General features: G+C 51.3%; 1 protein-coding gene across 2 annotated transcripts in view; it reads right to left on the bottom strand.

Moving 5' to 3' along the window:
* Positions 1-6,277: 6,277 nt before the first annotated feature.
* LRFN5 (leucine rich repeat and fibronectin type III domain containing 5) overlaps positions 6,278-22,584 on the bottom strand; it is a 57,272-nt gene continuing 40,965 nt past the window's right edge. The window contains exons 2-4 of one of the 2 annotated variants that reach the window (XM_055717198.1): positions 14,816-16,223; positions 13,398-14,110; positions 6,278-6,698 (exon numbers count right to left, since the gene is read on the bottom strand). In XM_055717198.1, the coding sequence (XP_055573173.1) occupies positions 6,589-6,698; positions 13,398-14,110; positions 14,816-16,203 (2,211 nt within the window). In that variant the 5' untranslated portion in view covers positions 16,204-16,223 and the 3' untranslated portion in view covers positions 6,278-6,588. Of the gene's footprint in view, positions 6,699-12,566; positions 14,111-14,815; positions 16,224-22,584 lie in introns of those variants that run through there. The other variant, XM_055717197.1, reaches the window with a different exon arrangement.

The raw sequence follows: 22,584 nt of genomic DNA, 5'->3' as shown, positions 1-22,584 counted from the left end.
CGCTTCCCGCAGGCAGAACCAAGAGTGACAGGTGCTGATTTCAAGGGAGGTGGCAGCAGACAGCTGATATTGTGATAAAGGGACTGAAGGTGGTTCCTTACTTCAATTTCCCAGCATACCCAGTCCATTTGTACTGGATCTTTGCTGACAGATAACAGCTGGACACATTTTCACTGACAAGGAAGGCTGATACTGCACGTGCTATGGAGGAAAAGCATCTTCATTGCTGTCAATCCCCCAAACACATTGCTGCACAGGTGGTTCTAGGACACAGGCATGGTTGTGGTTGTGGTTCCTCTTGCCCTGGGACAGTATAATGTGTTTGCTTGCCACACGTGACTGAGCCTGGCATCCCAGGGCAGAGTCTTTAAGATTTCCTGAGACATGAATATGTAACGTAATAGATGTCATAGAAAACAAATGTCAGTGATGAGTTAAGGATACAGAGTGACAGGCAATCACAGCCCACGCAAACCCTTCCACAGAGCCGTAACTGTGGTCGCAGTGACACCACGCAAATTTTGCCCTGGTGTGCAATACTCTAACATAGTGAAGAAAGAGGAGTTAGGGGGGAGCAGGAGATGGAGAGGAATGAATACAAGCAGAGTGGAGGGAGTAAGGGAAACCAGCTGAATGAGAGCAGGTATGACACTCTCTACAGGTATGCTAGTAAGAAAAACATCTGGGGTCAAAAAAGTTACCTGTGTTATGAGGTACTATCAGCAAAAAAGAAATGTCATGAGCAGGCAACAAATAGAAATGTCTGATGGACATCTTGGAAGGATCCCTCAGGATGATTTGCAGACTGGAGAAATCTAACTAGACTTTGATCAGGGCCTGATTCACCTATGGGCAAGATCATGTGATGCTGTTCCCTGCAATTGGAAAAGAAGGGACTGATTGTCTCCAGCCACCATTCCTAGTCCTCCTGATTCCAACTGTTGGGCTGTTTCTGTATTCAGTTCCCGTCCTTTTAATTTAAACTAGGCTTTTTGGATGAAGACAAAATTCTGCCCTATCACTGTCTGTCTTGGGCAGCTGGGAAAGGTGTTATCACCGCACACACAAGATGCTGTACACTGCGACTGACTGTTTGCAGCAGTCTGGCACCATGTAGACCCCATCCAAGGTATTGAAAGGGTGCCATGGGGCTGACGGCACACCCAGCAGCTGCCTGGTGTCTTTCAGTGTTCCATGGACAATGTCTGCTCTCCTGGGGTCTTTCTGGGGGACCCCTGTGGGTAAGAACACTCGCAGCTCTGGCAGCAGTGTCTGTCCTGGGGGCTTCCTGGACCACAGGTTACCACCTTGTCTTCTCTCCTGTTGGCTTTCATTAATGATTTTTTAAAGTTGATGCTGGAGAGCAACCCTGGACCAGTGTGTAAGCAGGAATGTTTGCCACAGCCTTCACCACCACGCTATTGTTGGAGGCTGAGTCCACAGTGGGCTCCGATGGGATGGAAGGGAATGGGAGAGGCATGGAGATATGGAGCCGGGGCAGCCTGTTGTGTCCCATTTCAGCCAAGGTTCCCCCAGCCCACCAAGAGGTTTCACTTTGCCTTCAGGACAAGCCTGGCTGCAGCTAAGGACATGTTCTTAGATCAGGCTAGGAGAAATGACTACCAACTGCAAAGGGAAACAACCATGAAAGCATTCCTGCTTCAGAAATGGCCAGTGACAATGCTTTGGGAAATCAAGTGGTGTAAAACGTAAAACTTTCCCTTAAGCAGGGACAGTGTGCAGGGCTGACACACAAGCCCGTGGCAAAGACTTGATACAAGCTGGGTCATGCTGAAGCATCTCAGTTTCCCAGGCTGGGGGATCACAGGAGGGGAGCTAGTCCCACACTGCAGCAGAAGATGCATACGGGCATTGCCATGCACCATGGCACACAGCAGCTGCAGATGGTACACGGAAGTGCATAGGGAGCAACCAGCATGCAGATCTTGTAAAATGGACTCTTTGAACTGGTGAGGGCAGGAGGTTATCTATTAGCATAGCAGTGATTAGAACTCACCAGGTTCTTCTGCTATTTGCTTTCCACACACATGCTAAACAGACAACAGTTTCTGGCACTGGACGCATGGACAAAATGGACAGTTTTCATATTTCTGTGAAAGTGCCTCTGGAAGTCCCACAGCTGAGGTAGGAATCAGAAGGCTGGCTTGCAGCATGCACAACTCCTGCATGGTCCACATCCCCTGCCCAGATAGGAACATCCCAGAGTAGCCAGCTCCTTGCTGCTCCAGGACTTGGCCATCCTAGGGGAGATGGACAACCTGGAAGTGCAGCCTGGAAGGGCTTCTGTAGTCTCATAAAGCTGCCAGGAGATAAAAGCAAACACACACACAAAAAAACCCACCCCGAACCACCACCCCACACCCCACCACCACCCCAAAAAAAAAAACCAACCCCCCAAAAAAAACCCTGAAAACCAAACCAAACAAAAACAAACAAAAAGGACCAAGTACATTGTTAGCAGTGTCTATTAAACTTGGTGTTACTTAATCCTGAGGATGCACCCTCAGCACCCATGGCCAGTCCTTGGGTCCATGCCTCCTCAGGCACTAGACTTGCCTGTCTGGTATGTAATTTGTGAGAAGGGCACTCTGCCGTCAGTGTGAAAAGTGAACACCATCACTCACAGGACACAGAGACTTATGGAGAACTGTCCCTCGGGTCTGGGGCAGCACCGTTTTGCTGGGACTGTCTGAGCTCACGGTTACAGTGGTTAAAAGACACGGTTAAACCAGGTTCCCCCTGTGGGGTGAGGTTAGGGCCATGCTGGCAGGCTGTTCCGCAGTCAGGATGCAGCCTCTCTTTCTAACACAGTGAGGGCACTCCTGCAACCCTCACTGCTGGGCCAGCAGGAGAAGGGAACCCCAGGCACAGCAGCCAGAGGCCTGGCTTCACTAAGCAGCAACAGTCTGCTGAAACTGCTGAAACATTATACTGAAAAGGAGTTTATTTTAGGCTCATCCTCTTCCAGAATTCATTGTAACTCACGAGCAATTCACGGCAGCTGAGTAAGATCGAAACTGTCACTACAGTCCTTCGGTTGCAGTAAGAACACGATAAGGCAATTGCTTAGGAGCAAGAGAGGAGGAGAAAAAAAGCCCACGCTAATTTGGTGTCACAGTTTGGGGCCAATATTGAATGATGTTTGCATTAGACATGGAAAATGGAGATTCAAATCCCCACTGCAAATCCAGCCAAATCTGGGTTTCCTGCTTCCCAGGAACTGATTGTCTACAGGCTGCTCTAGGGCTTAATTTTTTTCTGAACTGAACTTTTTTCTTCAATTAATTTTTCCCCCACTGAAAAAAAACCAACAACCAACAACAAACCTAAGAAACAACAAAACCAGAACAAGACCATGATAAATCTGTGTATTTCTGTGAAAACAAGATTTAATCAGCAAAGTCCTGACTAGCACTCTCCCTAGTGCATTGCAGACCTGCGGGAGCTGACTGCACCCTGCAGTAACGAACGCTGGCAGGCTGTAACATCTAGGCTTTTCTGACTGAAGATGCCCTGGAATAGCACGAAGACATAACCCATCACAGCGCCATCGTTTGGGCTTCACGCAGACCCCGTGAGTGTCGTGCTGGGCTGCCTGGGAGCCTGAGCTCCCCAGGAGGCTGCTGGTGCACGGTGTGCCGCATCCTCCTCTGTCTTTCCCAGATCAACTTGCCACCAACTCCTCAGTACCTATAGAAATGTTTTCCCAACCTTTCTCAACCTATTAAGAAAAGCACTTTCCAATATGAATCCATTCATTTTGGTGAGTACCAGTGGTGAGGCACTGACAGCTGAGTGGTGCCTGGCCCATGGAGTCCCTCACAGGGAACACCTTCAAAGCATTACAGCTGTCTGCCTGGAGAGAAACCCATCCCGCAGCCCAGGCTGGGCAGAGGATGCTGATGCACAGAACTGTTGGCTGGTGCAGCACCCACCAGGAGCTAAGAAAATGCTGTCTGTGGGCCAAAACTTCAGCTGAGATGATTTGCGTGATTCTTCAGGACATATCCAAATTCTGGGTCTCTGTAACAGGCCATTTTTGCTTGATACAATGATATTCCTCTGAACACTTTAATGTATGGATGACATGCTACTAAAGCCATCCCAGGCAAAGCAGCCCCTATTGGTGGTCCATCAGCAGGATTATTGATGACAGTGTATAGCTGGCATGCTCTACTCCACCGACCTGCCAGGGCTTTTTTTTCCAAAATCTGTTTCACAACTTCAGCAAATTCCATCACAGTGAAACCTGGGTTTCTAATGAACATTGAGCTGACAGGTGGAACTTACCTTAACAATTAATTGAAAGGATATAGAAAGGAATCAGCAAGGGAAAAGCAGCTCTGCTATGTGCATGAAAGCCTGAAATTGGAGCCATTGAATGAGGGTAATAATAACATGATATTAATGTGAAATGAAAAACTGGGAGCTGATAAAGTCCATGCAGCAAGAGTTTGGAGCTTGTTGGTTTAACAAGGGTTTCAGCAGCTGCACAGCCTAATGCGGGATGTCAGAAGGAAGCAGCAGCCTCTCAGTTCTTCTGGTAACTCACACTTCTGAGCCACGGATTCCCTCTGCCCAGCTGTTTCACAGACCTGTCATCTGCTTGCTCTGAGAATGGTCAGTTGTCCTGTAACTTCACCAGGGAAAACACCTCGGTCTGCAATGAGAGGTAATAAGCTTGTAGACTTGATTTCCGCTAAACATTATACTGAAAAGTAGTTTATTTAAGGCTCATCCTCTTCCAGAATCCAAACCCCAATTACACTATGCATTAAGGAAACGGAAGAGCAATACATGCTGTTAGCATAATTCACATAAAATCCAGGGTATATGCAGGGCCAGAAAGATCCCTGGTCACACTTCGTGAGAATACAAGCGATGAGTCCAACTCCTGATCAAAAATTCCCAATGAAGCCTCCACTTGGCATGGCATTCCTGTGCACTGGACGAAACATGGGACTGTTTATCCCCAGGGTATGTGGGGCTGGACTGGTACCATGTTTTCTGCGCATACACAAGCTCTTGGGTGCGGGGCTCCACCAGCAAGTCTGGGGTCTGAATCACTGATGCCTTGGGGTGAACCCTGGCTGCCGCTCTCAGCTCTGCAGCCCTTGGCTCTGCAGCCATCAGGGCAGAAAGCGTAAGAGGAAACCCGAAGGGTGAGGTTCCTGGCTTAGCTCTGACCATCCTCCCATGGGCTGCCTTGTCCTGGGGAGATGCTGGTGTCTCTGCTGGTATGGGCAAACCACAGGCAAATTGCTCAGCCAGCTGCCGGGCTGAGGTCCATCATCTGCACAGCATGGCAGAAGCCACCGGTGGGACCAGCTCCCCCTTGCAGGGAGCAGCTGGGCTGAGGAGCCATGTCTGGGCAGCTCCATCTCCTGCCCTTCGCACAGCCGATGACAAGCCAGTCCCGCCAACAGTAAATATTTGTACTAGCTGTCATATGTTCTTCAGAAGTTACATTAAAGCTGGTTAATTCACTGTGGGTTTTGTAGAAGCTGTAATTATATCTGTAAGCCATATGGGATTCTTGACGAGGAAGAAAAGGAAAAAAAACATAAGAAACCCACCCTTGGTCTTGTTTGAGAAGCAAGGCGCGACGGGGAGACCTGCTGTCACGCTGGGCTGGCATGGGGCCGTGGGAGGGCTACAGCCCCAGCTCCCCCTATGCCCCGGGCTCTCCCCTGTTAGAGCTGACAGTGCTAGTGGTGCTCAGTGACGGATGCTTTGCCTGTTTCACAGCACTCCTGGCACACGGAGCTGTAGCAGCCCATGGCGCCATAACCTAGCATGTCCCAGGCTCCCTGCCTGGCACGGAGAGACGCAGCTGGCGGGGGGGCCACCGGGAGACCCACCCCGTCCCCAGCCTGGTCACAAGGGAGAGGGTTTTTGCAGAGCCAGCAGCCCTGGCACCCCAAGGACCACAACGGGCAGTGGCAGACAGGGCACTCCTTCTCCACTCAGAGCCCACGCTCTCGCCCAGCACCAAGGGGCAAAGCAGGTGGCTCTGCTGCAGCATCAGTGCCTGACCCGGCCGGTCGCCCTGGGCAGGCGGCACTGGGAGCTGTGGCCTGGGAGGGGGCACAGCTCTGCTCACGCTGGACACAGGTAGTCCTGCCGTCACCTGCCACAGTGCTGAGCCCAACCACAGGCAGCATGGGGCCCTTCCATGCCGAGAAACAGCCTCGCGGTGACGGGCATGTCTGCTGCCCAGCAGAACCCTCCGGATCAACCAACATGCCCACACCATCATAGTAAAACATTTATTTGTTCAGGTGATACAAGCTACCATGTTTACAGTTTGTGAACTGACCACTGGCGACATTTAACATGATTTGGGACTGCAGCTGTTGCCACCAGATTTTTCATCATAATTTTTAGTTTTATAAAAACCTTGGACACCAGAAAAAAAGGTATTTAGACTTAATGTGGCAGATGGGAGATGGGCAATCTGTGAACGGGGGAAGACAGTTCCATCTGACGCAGCCAACCCCGACGGCCTCTTGGCTTCGGCTGCAGCTTCAAGTAAAGGTTTCGGTGGGGTGAGTGTGGTGCAACATGTTAATCTTCGGTGAGTTGGAATCGTATTGTTTTCTGCCGAGTAAGAACATTGGCAGCAACATTTTCAGGGAGCAGAGGAGGGCAGGTGTCCTGCAGATCGGCCCCAGCTTCTGCGTAAAGAGACAAAACAGAGACAGTGAGGGGACAAGGAACAGGATTTGGCCCTTCCCACAGCTGAAGCCAGCCTGCTGTGGTGCTCCACAGGGCCATCCCAGGCATGGCACCGCACTGGCAGCCCCAGAAGCACAGCAAGCGGGCAGCAGAGCCTGCCTTCACGCCCAGCACCCTGCCGGCTCGGGTGCCGCCAGCACAGCGGGGTCTGCAGCACGGCAGCAGAGCGTGGCAGCTACCAGGAGAAAGGGCTCATGGCACCTGGCATCCCCAGCCTGCGCTCAGCAAGCCACCGCCAGCTTCTACACCAGCTGGAAGTGCTGGCACAGCACGGCTGCTGCTGGGGGGAAATCAGACCACCAACAAAACCTCCCAAACTACCAAACCCAAAATGGAACCAGTAAAGCTCATTGTTCAAGAATCAGAGGATTTTCCAGTTTCTAGATTCACTTCTGCCCTCACGGAGGCCAAGCATTTTTCCCTGGCAGTGATTTCAACTCTTTGCACAGTTTCAGCATTTTGCACAGGACTGAAAACACCAGAACGGAGCGGTGAGTGGGCACAAAGTCCGCCTTTGCCTTTGTGAGGGTTACATGCAAGAGAAAAAGTCACTGTGAAGAGAATGTGCAGATGTTTCATCGTCCTGCCCTGAGCTCCCACATCGGTTGCATCGATCCGTGGCGCCATGGACAGCCCCCAGGGTGGCCGTTTATCCGCAGGAGGACCACTGCCTCGCCGGCGGTCCCACCGTGCCGGGCTTCGCTCCTGCCACCCCGGCACCGCTTCACTTACCTCAGGGGAATGCAAAGTTGCAGTTGCAGTATGTGAATACAAACTAGACAGCAGGTTTTAAACTCGTCCTCGCTTTGCTGTGGGTTACAGCTCCTGGCTTGCTACAGACTCGTTGGGTGAAGCCCAGGCTGCCGTCTGGCCCGGGTTCCCTGCGTGCCCACACCATGGGCAGGCTGGGGCTGCCCTCTGCCACCCCCTCCGAGGGCATCTGGGGAAACCAAGGGGGACGGGGCCACAACCCTTACTGGTTTTCCTCATTCTCCTATTCCAATAGAAATTTCCCCTGAGAAGGAGGTTGCATGGCTTGCATGCAAAACACAGTGGGCACCTCTGGAGAAGCAATACAGCATTCACACAGAAAACTGGTGGTCCAGGACAAAAAACAGCTCGGCACCAAGCTAGGCACACCAACCTGATCTCAGCTTCACGACAGGGATGCTTTCTAAAGTGCAGGGCTTGAAATGACTTGGGGTGAAACAGCTTGTTCCAGCACAACGAAAACAGGAGCTTACTCTGTTCATTTTCACACAGAAAGTTTCCAGCGTGGGGTCTCTCTGCAGCCAGTGATGTGCCATCACTGTGATGTTCCTTTTTTTCCCTTTTTAGTTTCCTTCCTTCCAAGCTAAGCTTCCTTCTTTCTACAGCAGCAGCCTTCATGCCCAGATCTTGTGAATAAATCAATTATATTAAAGGTCTACAGTCAGCAAGACCAGTACGACTTGTCTTTTCCTGGTCTTGTGTTATTGATGCCGGTGTGTAAGTGCTGCAACCCGTACCACCTCAGCCCCACTAACCTGCACGCTTTTGTTTCGTGGATGTCTGCTCTGTTGTGAAAGCAACACCACAGACACAATCAAATAGTAAAAGTCAGTATAGGGCACATGTATTCTTATTTACAGAGTGGATTTAATCTGACAATCAATGCCTAACAGGATGCACCTGCCTGCAGGCTCTGTGGCAGGAAAGACAAGGCTGCTGCCCATGCGGGGTGGGCTGGTGCCGGCCAGACCCCTCGGCGGGTGCCTGATGCCCAGAGGGACCGTTCAGCTCCAAGGGCACCACCGGCAGCAGGGGGGTGCAGCACTACAGAATGACTTGCAGGAGTTGGCACTTTGCTTCCAAGTACTGGATGGGCAGAGGTGCTGCAGGGGGTGACTTACCCAGCACGGGCCGGATCCGGCAGCACAGGCTCCGGCACCAGATCCTGACAGCCTGACACACAGCAAGGCATGCAGAAACACATTTGCAAAGGGAAAATATGGGATAGGTGTTTTCTGTAAGCAGGACCCTATTGACTTTGCCATGGTTTGCTTCTTTTCAACCCAAACCTTAAGCAACATTAACATTACTGTTACCAGGGGAAAGGCACTGTGTGATTTTGTGTCTGTTATTGCTGCTTTAGGACAATAGCACACCCCTGGTTGCAAGCAGCACCCTAGAACAGGACAGCAAATGTTCTTGAGCTACCGCGATGCTGACAGATGTTGCAACTCCATGAGTGGTAGGTACCTCTGAGACTTCAGTTCCTCTCGATTAATAGGGAGAGAATTGCTAGTAAGTGATAGCAGCTGTGACCATCACTTCTTCTGGCTGAATCAATTAGTGGGGGAAGAAAGGCACTCCCTTTACATGCAGGGTGCCTTCCACGGCTCTGGGTACAGTTTTGTAGTGGCACATGAAGGGCTGTGCTGAGACTGTTGGCCATCATAGCTCAGTGTCGCTCCACCAGTCCGGGATGCTCAATGCCAGGCGTCCACCTAGCTCAGCAACCACACTCAGGTGCCTAAGGAGTTACTAGGAGATGCTTTGTGCAGTCCCAACACAGTGACCAGTGGGGCTTTCAGGGTCCCCAGGAGTCAGGAGCATCCCTGTGCTGCTGGCAGCGAGCATCGAGCCTCCAGCAGCTTTGCAGCTGGTGGGGATGAGACAACCTCGCGGCAGCATCTCGGCGGGATCCCCTCGGGCTGGCAGCATGTCCCAGCATCAGCCACCCTGTGGCAGGGCATGCTGTGGGGCTGCCCCAGAGCAGCACATGCCCAGGAGCTATGCCCCGTCATGGGACACATGGCAGCCGTCACTTTTCAGTTCGTTCTTCTTCGTTACTGCAGGGCTGTCCGGGTGTGTGGGGAGGGCTGTCAAACACAAGGGAACACGCTGGGAGAAATAAAGCCACATTGGCACCCAGAGCGGAGCAGTACCATATATTCACTGTAAAGAACATGCCCAGAACACAAGCGGAAAGGCAGCATAGAAAACAACTAACACAACAAACTTTTCACCCGACAAAGCCCTGGTTCTCCATTCAAACATCATTTGTACCAGCCCTCTTTAACACAACACGTATGCTCTGAGAAAAGGATTAGGAAAAGGTGTAAGAGGAAGCATGTGCCAGAAATTTTAATAAGAGTAAACAAATTTCTAAAGTAGTTTCTCCTTCTCCAGTGCTTGTGAAAAAAGACACCATCTCACTGCCAGAACCCCGGTTCATCTATTTTCGAGAAACATAGCCCGGAGCGGACCTGCAGGCGGGGCGATGCCCCAAGGGGCAGGTTTGCACTTGCTGGTCCAGGGCTCTGCAAGCTCCTGCCTGCAGCCAGGATGGCAGTGCCCAGTCAGCCACAGACTCACCGCACCCCCCCTCCCCCAGTGCCCCCCCGGACCATCCTACGTGTCCACACCCACCACGGGGAACACTCTGTATGAGTTTATTGAGCTCATCTTCTCTTTTCTGAAGCATTAGGAAATGTTGGCATACTGCACGCTGAAGAAAGACGTACCAATGTTGTTTTGATCCAGGAATATCTCAGCACTTTTTCTGCCTTAAACTATTGGCAACCTCTGGTTTTGCAGAACAGAAAGGACAGAGGATTTCCTCCTTGATAAGGCTTCCCACACTTTGACTGAATCAAGCCTGAATGAAATGCACAGTTACTCCAGTGGAAACGGCAGATTTCATGCTCGGTGTATTCCCCAGGAACACTCCTCTCTGCCAAAGAGAGCGAGCTGCACGAGACAAACCCTCAGCTATCCAGGTCTAACCATTCCTACACTATTAGCAGAGAATTAAATCAAATGCAGGGACATATGGTCCTTCTAAGCTGCTTATACAGATGCACTGTGGACAGAACACTCGGCTTCAGTGCTTAGAAAATGATTCCTTTGAGTAAAAAATTAAAAATATAAAAATAAACCTCCCTAAACCACAAAAAGCTGTTAATATTTTAGCACTTTCACAAAATGTTAAGACACATTTACGTTCCATTTTAGGCAACATATAAAGCACTTTCATTCGATGTTTTTAAAATGCACGATTAAAACAAAGACCTCAGCAGAAAACCTTTAAAGCTATCTCCGTACCCAAGCACAAAGTGGAAGTACTGTCTGCAGAGAGCAGCTCCTCGCTGGGGCACAAAGCACTTGTTTTTCCCAGGCTTGACAACGCCTCCATTGTCAGACTACCACAACTTGAACAAACACTCTGACGGCGCACTATTTTAATAGCTAGTTTCTGTGCATACAGCCCCTTGAGAAGAATGGGGACTTCCAGAGAAATCTAAGGAGGGATTCTGGTTTTTTTTTTTTCCCCAGCAGGAAGTGGGTATTCTAATTTTGAGGCTTCCTTTCCTTTTTGGTCTCTGCATTTTGCAAGGGAAGTAAAAGGGCTTTCTAAAAAAGAAACAGCCTGTTCTTTTTATGTCCCTTACACCACCCCCACCTAGACACTGTTCTTCCACTACAGGCAGAAAAACCGCTGAGCAACCCACAACAAGGGCTGAAAGCAACCGGGGTCACCTGGCGTGTGCATCAGCCCCGAGCTGCAGGGCTCAGAGGCGGAGAGGGGGGGTTCCCTGCCACTGGGGGGTCCCTGCCACGGCTGCTCTCAGGCACACCTGCTGCCCTGGTCAGAGCCAGGGTGTCTTCAGGCATCGGCTTGGGTTACATTGCCCTCAAGAACAAGCACACAGGGTGTAAAATGTAAGTATTCTATCACTTTAAAGGCTGCGAAGCCCATATCAAACTTACTATTTGGCATCTGAGAATGCACTAATGTTGCAGAGATAAGCTGTCTCTCGTTTCAACATGATGACCATACAAGCTTAATTAATATTAATTGTAGACTCTTCTTTCCGCACAACATGGGGTTTTCAATTGCTATCACCTACTGCCGTATGTTTATGTCCTTACATAGTGGCCTGAAATTACTCTATCCCACAGGCACCGCGATCAAACGGCAGGTTCAAGATGAGACCATCTTCCAGTCCCTTCATTGCGCACAAGGATTAAAGAGAACTGGATCTAACTGTAGAGTTTACACGATATATGCCCCCAAAAGTCTGGGAAAGGAGATGACCATCGTCATCACCATCACTGAATGGCTGGGTGCCTGCCTGCTGCAGCCCTGCCCTGCAGCACTGGGGTCGACTGGCCGGCCCCACTCGCTGCCCCTGCTCGCCTCTCTGTCCCACACCGAGGCACCTGGAGCTTGACAAGGTCACATCTCCCTGCCCCACAGGAGGTCTGCCACCATGCCTGCTGCTGTGGCTGGGGTGCAGGGCCGCTCCCGTTTCCCACAAGCTCCCCTTGCCCACAATTCACGGCACCGTGCACCTGCGCCGAGGGGAAGGGGACAGCCCCTGCTGCACTGACTGCCCAGGCAGGGCCAGCTCTGCAAACGGAGCAGCACACCGAGCCTTGCACCGGCTGGGAGCGACAGACAGATGCTTGCTCTGATCACTGATGCTGAACGGCAACATGTTTTTCCAGTGCTGCCACTAGGCAAAGCCATCACTGCGGCAGCCCCAGGCACTCAGGTGGCTGCGGGTGGGTGGCCCAGTGGCGCGGGATGAGGATGCTCAGGGACCGCGGGTTGGGTACCCTCCTGGGGGGACCCAGCAGCGGAGCCCTGCTGCTCTACCAGCATCCAACCCCAGTGAGCTGGACGCCAGTGGGAGTAAAGGGACCCCTCGCCCCAACATCCTCCTCCTCCTGCTCCAGGTCCCTGCGGTGGGACCCCCCGAGCGGCGCCTGCAGGCCCTGGGCACGGCTCCTGGGCAGGCAGTTACCGCGAGGCTGGCTGGTGTACGGAGTGAATATTTTATTTTACACAACATAACAACACAGCGTTGTTGTTTCTGTACAGCATCTGCCTAAAAACAAAGGCAACACCATTGTCACAGAAAAGAAATATACAGTATGACCGTTTTAAAAAATATTTTACTGATTGATCCAGAAGTGGTTATTTGTTAGCTTGGAGGAAATTTAATTTCCTTTATAAAAGGCTTTTTCCGTGAAAACTCTCTCTCTTGTTTTCTGCTACTGCAGAACCAGGAAGCCAGTCCTAGAGTAGGGAAGGCACTGGTGCTGTTTCATGCTTTTTTTCACCCCTTAATCTTTTTTTTTTCCTTTTTTTTTTTTTTTTTTTTTTTTTTAAATCTCTGAATGTTGCCTTCGGTTTTGCTATTAAATAAAATCAAATGAAAACTAAATAAAACCCTGTGTGCACTGGGTGGCTTACACAGAACCCTGCATGAACAAGCCATTAATCAGTGAGACAGCAGTGGACCTCCAAATCCAATTCCCCGAGAGAGGGAGTTTCACACAACGTTTGGTGTTTTGTTTTTCATTAAAATTAAAATTAAAATTAAAAAAAAAAAAAAAAGAAAAAAAAAAAGCAGGTCACACAGTGCTTTCCAATATCCACTCAGAACTGGAGAAAGTTGCTTTTCCACTATCCACATCAGAGCTGTCTGACTGGACTAGCATCCCGTTCATGGACATGCTCCTTTTGGACCGCAATCCGCCTGCACCCCAGGTGCTGCCGGGGCAGCGGGACTCCATCAGCTCGCCGCCCAGGGAGAGCCTGCGCTTGGCTCGGGATGCATCAGCTGGCAAAGTGAGGAACTTACTTGGCTTTGATTGTGCTCTTTTGTACGTGGGGGCCCCTTTGACAGAGTCGGGGGGACGGCTAGCTAACTGCAGGGCAGTGGAGTTATTTCTGTTAGTGTTTTGGGACTCGATACTGCTGACAGCTTCACTCTGCGGCTCGCTGCTTGGCTTTGGCCCCGGCTTTCGCTTCTGCTTCTGGGAGACAGAAGTGCTGGAAGTCCAGGCGGAAGGCAAAGCGGAGGTAGTGGTGGCCGAGTCCTGGCTGGAGCCAGTCTCTGGCGACTGCGTCACGCCGTCACTGGCAGCCTTGCAGCACTGGATGCCCTCTTCGTGCCCAACAGCCTGCTTGGACATCGACTGCGACAGCACCCCGCTGCAGCCCTGGATCTGAGCCCCATTCGTCTGCGAGTACACGTTGCTGACCTTGGTGGCCTTCTGCTGCCCGTTGTTGTTACACACCTTGTAGCGGATCATGAGGATGATGATGAACACAAGCACGGAGGCCACGATGATCCCACCAATGATGATAATCATGGTCCCACCCAGGAACTGGGACTGCATGAAGTGGCAACGCACGTAATCCTGCTCAGTGGTGAACTGCGTGCAGCCCACGACCCTGGTGGCCGTGAGCGAGGTGATCCCATCATCATAGATGGCCAAGACACACAGGTCGTACACAGTCCCAGCAGCCAGGTTGTTGACCAGGAAGGTTTTGCTTGTGGGAGGTATCATTCTGGGGGAGAAGAAAAGCAGTGTGAATGAATCCAGCCGACATGCAGGTCCCCCCCTGCCACGTGCTGCAGCCCCCAGCCATGGTGAGCATCACCACAGCTCGGCTCCCCCATCCCTGCCACTGCCCCTGCAGGACTGCTCGCCGTCCCCGCAGCAGCTGCTGCCCCATGTTTAGTGGCAAACGTGGGGCAGCAGTCACCACCAAGCCCCCTGGCACGGCTCGGCATGGCAGAGCCCCCCATGAGAGCAACCACGTCAAAAACATAACAGAAATTCCCAAGCAAAGGCAGTTTTGAGCAGTGTGACTGCTTTGCCTGGCGGCACAGAGCCTCTCCACGCTCTGCCCGCACACCAGCACAGACAGTGGCAGAAAGCGCCACCAGGGATGCATTTAGGGACACCTTTCTCCCCGCATCTCCATAAAGCTGAGAGTGTTTAGATCCATTTAGCTCATCTAATTTTACAACCTTTCTGGCAATCAGATTAGTTCAGAGGATCAGAGGTCCATTTGGATCACCTAAAAATAACACCGTTTAAGGTAATTTCCCTATTTGTGAGTAGAAAACTGCACGCGCCTTTCCTAAGTCTCCCCCCACCTGGTGCCACAGGCAGGTGCCGGTGGAGGGGGCTGCCCGGAGCTGGGGGCAGCACGCCAGCGCCAAGCAGCCCAGCGGGGCCCCGCGCAGACAGGCTATGGCTGCCTTACCTGTAAACAAGGGAGTCATCGTAAGTACCATTGTACTGGATTTGGAACATACGTATCCCAGGTATATTCCTCTGAAAATTGAATTTCAGCAGAACGGTCGAGGATGTTGCTTCTGCAACAACCACCTTCTTATCTTGGCTGACTTTAGTATCCCCGTTGCTACTGCTCGCGTTGGAGCCCGACTTGGTGGATGTGGAGATATCTGAGGAGCCGGGGTCAGGCTCGTGGATGTGGTTCGTGCTGTTCAGCAAGTGGGGGAGTTTGATTATGTGCAGGTCCACCGTCTGCGTGGCCTCCCCAGCCGGATTGGAAGCAATGCAGGTGAAGGAGCCTGTATCCTTCACTGTTGTTATAAGGATGTCGAGCGTCCCGTTGTCATACACCACGGACCTCGTTGCATTTGAAATCAGTTTGCCCTCAGGTGAAATCCAATGGATCGCTGGTTCAGGGTCCCCCCGAGCCTTACACCGCAGTGCTGCCCGCTGGCCCTCCAGCACCCGCAGCTCATGGGTGTGCCGGGTGATGAGAGGAGGCTCGCACAGGAACTCCTCCTCAGGGATTGACCAGAAGTACCGGCCAGACAAGAGCGTGGGAGAAGCACAGGTCTCCAGGTCATCTTCTCTCGAAAGACGCCTCAGCCACAAGAGCTCACAGTTGCAATGCAAAGGGTTCCCACCAAAGCTCAACGCGAAAGTCGAAGGGCTGATAATTCCTGAGGTTGCTAGTACCTGAGCTCGCTGGAAGAGAGGATCAGGCGGTAGCTTCTGCAGTTTGTTAGATGTGACATCCAACCTGGTCATCTTGTGGAGGTGGGAGAAGGTCCCCTTAGGAATATGATCAATCATGTTGTGGTCTAGACTGAGGGTGTGCAAACTAACCATCTTCTCCACTGCATCCCAGGGGATGGTTTCCAGATTGTTGTAAGACAAATCCAATTCCTCTAGAGCTAAAACATCATCAAAAGCTGTGGAAGAAATTGAAGTCAGCTGGTTGTTGTTAAGTATCAAGTGGTGAAGATTGGAGAGTCCACTGAACATGTCATTAGTAATCTTAGTCAATCGGTTGCTGTTCAAATGCAAAGCCCGCAAATTGCGCAAGTCGGCAAATGCGTGAGGTGTAATAAAACTGATTGTATTCCTGGACAGTGTCAGGTCCACCAGGCTGGTCATATTGGCAAAGTCTTTCCTTTTAATGTTTGTAACAAAGTTGTCTGCCAGCCGTAACTCCACGGTCCTCCTGTCAATGTTGGGAGGAACAAACAAGAGACCTTTCTTGGCACAAAGGGTGGCAAGGTTGGGAGACAAAATCTGACAGACACAGCGCTTCGGGCAGATCTGAGCTCTCACTGCTATGCCAATGAACAGCAGAAACAAAAGCAGTTTTTCCATTGTAGATCAGGTTCAAAAGCCTGTAAGGGAGAGCAAACGTCTGTTAGTCTCTGCAGGGTAAGCAAATGACATAATAAAAAAGCAAAGACAAACTATCCATGGTTAAATCATGAAACTGAGGTTCACGTAACTGTGTGTCATCCTCATCTTGTTACCTGATGTCTTGATCATCCTCTGTATCTTGACGTAAGTGTTCCTATACTACATTCCAGAAGAACAACTGAGAGATAGGTGTGTTTGCATATGCACAGATACACACCCAGATGCTTACATACAAACGACAAAGCAATTTGTTAGCAGCCAGTGGCTCCACACATGGCGTCAGCAGTGCCTCTCAGGCCCCTCATCCCCACCATGCAACGCATCCCCACTTCAGGCTCTCAGCCTCCCAACAGATGCTCCTGACCTCATGGTCTGCAGTGACTGCACCATAATGCCACTTATATATTGAAAATGAGGGATGTTTCATTGCTAAGCCAAAACTCTCAGCAGCCTCTAAATCATGGCAATTCAGTGGGTTTACAGTCATCTCCACCAAACGTTAAAGCTCTTAATGCTATTTTCAAAATAAACTCAGGAGCCAATTTTGTGTCGTTCAAAACCCAAAATGCAAATAGAACAAAAACTAAACAAACAAACAAACAAAAAAAAACCCACCAGAAAAGCCCCCACAACAACAGGGATCTAAAAAAAAAAATGGAACATGGACTAATTTTAGATCATCACTGTTTTCCCAGCTGCCACAGCCAGCAGTGCTGCACTCTTCTCCCAGAAAGCCTGACAGTTCAATTAGCCTTATCTTTTACGTTGCCAGATTCAGGATCCATACAGAGTATGGAAACAAGGAAGACAACAACAGTGCCCACAGCAGCTAAATGAAATCATCTATCAGTGACTAAGCCAAAAGCTCCGTGAGAGCTGCAGTGCCGGTTTCTGCACAGCCCTGCGTCAGCATCCCCGCGCGGGCAGGCGGACACTCCTCCATGGAGCCGGCAGCAGGAGGGAGCACGGTCCTGAGGAGAAGCACCTACGTGTCTGAGAGGAAACTTGTGCAGTCGTAAGCAACAGAGCTCAGAGGGACTCCGCATCGGAGGTGAAGCATTCGGCTCCCTTTGGGACTGATAAAGTTATATGTGTACAGATCAGATTACTCAGATGCATTAACATCCCAGAAATGTACTAATGAAGCTCATCTAAAATAAAGTTTCACAGCTAGCCATAACCAGGAGTCTTGAATCATCATGGATATTTAAAGACATTTAACGTCAGAACAATTACTGCTCCTATTGTCCATCCATCACCCATCCATAGTGCCATTCAATCTTTTGCAGCAAGTTGCTAAGAGGGTAAGTGAAAATACCAGCCTCTAAACCCTGCTCTTCAGCAGCATCAGGTTTTTTGTTGGGGTTTTTTTCCTGGTATTTCTGGGGACTATAGGTTTTCACGACTTCTGGCTCCAACACTTGAGTCTCCATTGGGAAAAAAAAAAAAAGAGTACGCTACTGCAGTCTTCAACTGAGTGCTGCTGTGTGCACGGACTATCACCACTGTTGTGCTGTGAACCCTTAAAACCATTACTGTTACTGCTACCATTAATAGTGGCAGCAAGCAAACTTCCCAGGCAGCGTTCAAATATGTTTTGCTGGATTCAGTTTCGTCCAGCCTGTGCCAGCCCTGCAGGTCTGGGTTGTGCAAGCAGACTTGGAAGAGTGCAGAGATGCTCAGCCAGCAGTGGAGGACGAAGCATAGCAGAGCAAACCGCCTGCTCCAACCCTCTGCTGCTGACACCTGGACAGCCACAGCCACAGCCACGGGCCGTCTCCCCCTCTTTCCCGGAGGGACTCTTCTCCTTTAGTCTAGACCTGGCACATACCAGTTCCAAACAGTCCCAGCGGCTCAGGGCATCCGCAGTGTGACTGCCGGGGTCCCCAGACAGTCTTGGCTGGGGATACCACGCTCATTTATATTTGCTAATTTAATGCTGCTAATTTAGATTTGTAGCTGTGATTAAAGTAATGTGCTTGGATTCAGCCAAGTTCATTTGAAGAGCTATACAAGATTAAACCCAAATCAGGAAGGTGCATTTACAAGTTTTGAAGTACTGTTACAAGATGAAATGCTGACATAAAGAGACAAAGACTTAAACCATAGCTGGAACAACAAGGTTATGATGAGGTGACTCACCAGTGGATGTGGGGTTTTTTTTGGATTTTAGGAGAGCTTTTGACACTGTCTCTGACAGTAACCTCAAGACAAAAGGCTCAGTGCACGGCAAGAGCTGGACACGATGCGACAGGCGAACAGCGGGCTCGAGGTCAGCAAACAACCCCGCCGAGCCCCAGTGCAGGCTCCCTTCAAGAGGGGCCGACCTGCCCACTGCTCTCCTACTGACCTGAGAGGAGAACCAAGGCACTGCCCCCGGACTGCTGCTTCTGTCTCAGAGCAGAGGAAGTCCTTCTGCTTACTCACTTTTCCCAGCTACAGAACAGGTCCCACAGCGGTTTGGCAGAGCCTGGGCTCAGGGGTGCAACAACCTGTCTTCCCTGTCCCCCCTTCCCACATCTGCCCTGGCAGCTCTCAGGTGGGACATGCCGACATGATGGGCGACAATTCAGCGTTTCTTCCCCAGCTGGGCGTTTCTAATGTGGCCTCTGGTCTTTGCACAGGCTCCACCTCAGCCGTGCTCCCAGTGTGGGCCTCGGGCTCCTGCTGCCCCAAGTCCCGGCAGCTGTAAACCAGCTGTCCCAGCACGGGGAAAGCACCCTGAGGATGTCCAGGAGAAAGCCCACACCCAGGCAAGACGTAGGGACAGCTGGTGCAGACAGTCCGGCCTCACAGCGCTGCAGGCTGCTCTGCAAGACCCGCTGGAGGAGGACGGCTCCCATCACTTCTAAGAGGAGCCACACTGCTGCCGTCAGGAGATCATCCCCCTCCGAGGGTGGCAGCCCCTGACAGGCCCCCGTGCTCCTCTGGGACATGCAGACCCATCTGTTCAGGATTTCCTAAGGAGGCAGACCCAAATCTGACCCCCCTGCGGGGGTCTGCCAGGCGAGGTCCTGCCCCAGCGAAGCCTCCAGCCCAGCACTGCTGGGCACTGCGTCTGCAGGGCAAGCGGCACTGCCTGTGCACGCCGCGAAGTGGGGAAAAAAAAAGGGAAAATCATCAGCAGGCTATGAAAATAAATGACCACCCGCTGGATCTAGCATCAAATTGAGGTCATGTAAAGAGCTAATGAATTTGAAATTTCTGCCTGGAGTTGATCCAAGGGACATGGGAATGAAACGTCATGTAAGCCAGGCTGAGATTGCTTCTTTTTCCCTGATGTGCTGCTTGCAAGTTCACTTTTTTTTTTCCCCCATCTTCTTTGGGAGCAATAGGTTTTATGATACTTGGTACAGCACCTGCCAATGTGTCCAGTGCTACAAAGGTTCACTTGCATATTGTGGATTACTTAAAACATGGAAGCAGCGGGATCCAGGAGACAGTAATTAGCATCTGATTCTGTTTGGACGGTAGGTGCTACACAAAGTCAGCACACCGGGGAGACCCAACGCGGCACACCAATAGTTCAGAGGCAGCTGCTAATACAGTGCCTGGCTCAGACATAATCTGTCATCACTAAGGTCATGACAGAAGCTATCGACTGCCTTTCCTACCCCTCCTGGTCTCAGCAGAAGTTCTGATTTTCAAGGTCTTTGCAAATGCAATTTCATGGTAGGGAAAAAAACCACTATCTAGAAGCTGATGTTATTCACCTGCTGGGGATGAAGGATGGAGAAATAGCTGGCACCAGTCACCAAAGGATCCCGCAGTCATGCTAAAATGGGTGCACATAAATGAAGATGCTCTGATATATGGCATACCAGCTGCTAAAACTACTTAAACAGAACAAGGAGCTTCAGTTTCACAAAGGTCAATGGTTTGTGAACACAGTTGAGTGTTTTGCTGAATTGGAAATGAAGCACCTAAGAAAAAAGGTACACTCAGATCAAAGAGCCTCACCCAGAGGTTTCCCTGGGGGCTCTCCTGGCTGCCCAGTGGTGCACAGGCCAGGACCGTGGGCCAGGACCACGGCCTCTTGCCCCAGTGCTGCACGCAGTGCTCCACCAGCTGCAAAGCCCTCACACTGGTGAGCAGCAACATCTCCTGATCCAGGCAGCAAGGAGCCCTCAGCTGAGGTCTTCCTTCCAAGGTCCAGCCTGCCTATTTGCTTTGCAGGGAGGACGTGCTGTTTTGGTTCTTCAGTGCTTGTAATACTTGCTGTAGGACTGAACAGGTTAATCACCACGGGGGAGGCATGCTATGGTGGAAACACTGCAGCCCAGTCTGGTTAAAGGGCTTCAAACACTGCAACAAATACTGCTGCACCCTCTCTAACCTGCGGGCATTTCAAAAGCTACAGGACATCAGCTTGTGCTTGCTCCAGGGCCTCCTTCAGTGCGCCTGATGCTGCCACAGAGGTGGTCAGGTGAGCTCCAGAGGTTATGTCCCCTGTAAATAACAAAGTACAGCCCAGCGCTGGAGGCCGGCTGGCTAATGAGCTGTTTCACATAGCTGCTCTCATTTTCCTCCAGCCTTAAGCTGCAAACAATACTCATGCAAAGCAATGCATTCTGGGAGGCAATTTTTCTCCCTGTAATGAGGTCTAAACTGGCAAGATTAAAGTGAACAATAACAATTATTTTAATTAAAGAGATTTCTAGAGAAAGCAGAACTGGTATCAGTAAGCCCTAGACCATGCCACGCGCCTGGCTGACATCTGAGAGGAAAGCTTCTGCTGTTTGTACAGCTGGCTGCAGGGCAGGGTGCCGAAAATAAAGGGTGAGGCAGCCCCTGCCCAAGAGCTCTGTGGGGGTCTGCACCCCCTCCCCACATCATGCAGAGAGGGGGGCAGGAGCTAGACGGGGGCACCAGCTAGGTGGGGGCACCTGGCAGCTGCTCCTCAGCCAGAGGTGGCTGGAGAAGCAACAGTGCTGGGGAGAAGTGCCACCCCTTCCAGGGAGGGGGTGCGGTGGGGGTCCACACAGCACTGCCACGGCAGGCTGGGACGGTGCTGGGCATCGCCCATGTGGGACTGGAAAGGTGCTCCTGAGGAAGAAGCACATCAGCGCATCCATCTGTAAGTGACCACCAACCTCTCATCCGAGCCACAAAGTCCCTCTTGGGTTCTGTCTGAGGCAGAAAATCAACCAGTTTTCTCCAGAAAGAAATAAAATGACCACAGTGCTGTGGTGTGAACAGCAAAACTGCAAACTAGAGCTTCCAGGCAGCAAAGGATGCTTGAGTCAGCAAGCAATGGCAGCAAGGAGGGCAAAGCAAGTCAGAAGATGGCGGGGGGGAGTGAAGGTGGGTCTCCCCACACTGTTTGGCCCAGTCAAGGGCCAGGGCAGGGGACACCTCTGCCTATCCATGCCAGGCTCCTTCACCCTGCCTTGGGCTGCAGAGGGGAGGGTGGGTGGATCTCCACGCAGCCCACCATGGTGCACGGAGCATCCCAGAATGGCCCAGGAGCCCTCCACGGGAGCGTTGCACCAAGCCACGGCTGTGCCTGCACCAGCAGCGGCTCTCCCACACCCGAGACCACCCCGGTCTGCGTTTCCCTGCCTGGGCACCTCTCAGCGAGGCCATTCTGGCAGCACCACCACGCAGCACTGGGCAGCCGCCAGCCAGGGTCCTGGCACAGTGGAGAGCAGCGCTGGCAGCCAGCACCCAGCTCTGGTACCCCAACTCCAGCACTGGCAGCCAGCACCCCGCTCTGGTAGCCCAACTCCAGCTACCCTCGGCTTCGGCTTGGGACTGCGCCAGCCAAAGGGCTGCAAGTAATGGAACAGTCCTTACTTATTAGCAGGACAGAATGCCCACTGTATATGAATTCCTTTAATAATCAGTTAACCATTTACTAAATTGGCACAGCTAAGTTTCTGAGGAAGAGTGCAAATATTAACCTGCTGGAAAAAATACTGGCTGCTGCATAATGGCAATGATAGTATGTGCTGGTACATCCCCCAGGCCCTGCATGGCAAGTCCCTGGCGATACAGGGCAGCTGGGGCAGTGCTCCCCATCTCCCCTGCCCCAGGTCTCCCTCCACTGCGAGCTACCTGAACCAAAGATTCACACTAGAAGTGTTAGCACAACAACAGTAAAAAATAATGACATTATCCAGGGTACTGAGTATGGAGAGTAGCGTGAAACGACTGTGTGCAGCATCCACGGAAACAAGAGCATGAAACACCAAGTGATGAATGGAAACACCAACCATCTCCAAGCGATGAATGCTGTGATTCACAAACACAGCGCTTTTTCTGTATTCTCATGTGCACATGAAGAGATACACACCCTGAAGGAAGGAATGATGATGCAAACTATCAGGGGGTCCTTCG

The sequence above is a fragment of the Falco cherrug genome, chromosome 7, assembly GCF_023634085.1.
Source record: "Falco cherrug isolate bFalChe1 chromosome 7, bFalChe1.pri, whole genome shotgun sequence".
NCBI classification, from domain to species: domain Eukaryota; kingdom Metazoa; phylum Chordata; class Aves; order Falconiformes; family Falconidae; genus Falco; species Falco cherrug.
Note: the sequence above shows the minus strand (reverse complement) of the source record. Positions and strands in the feature narration are given on the sequence as shown.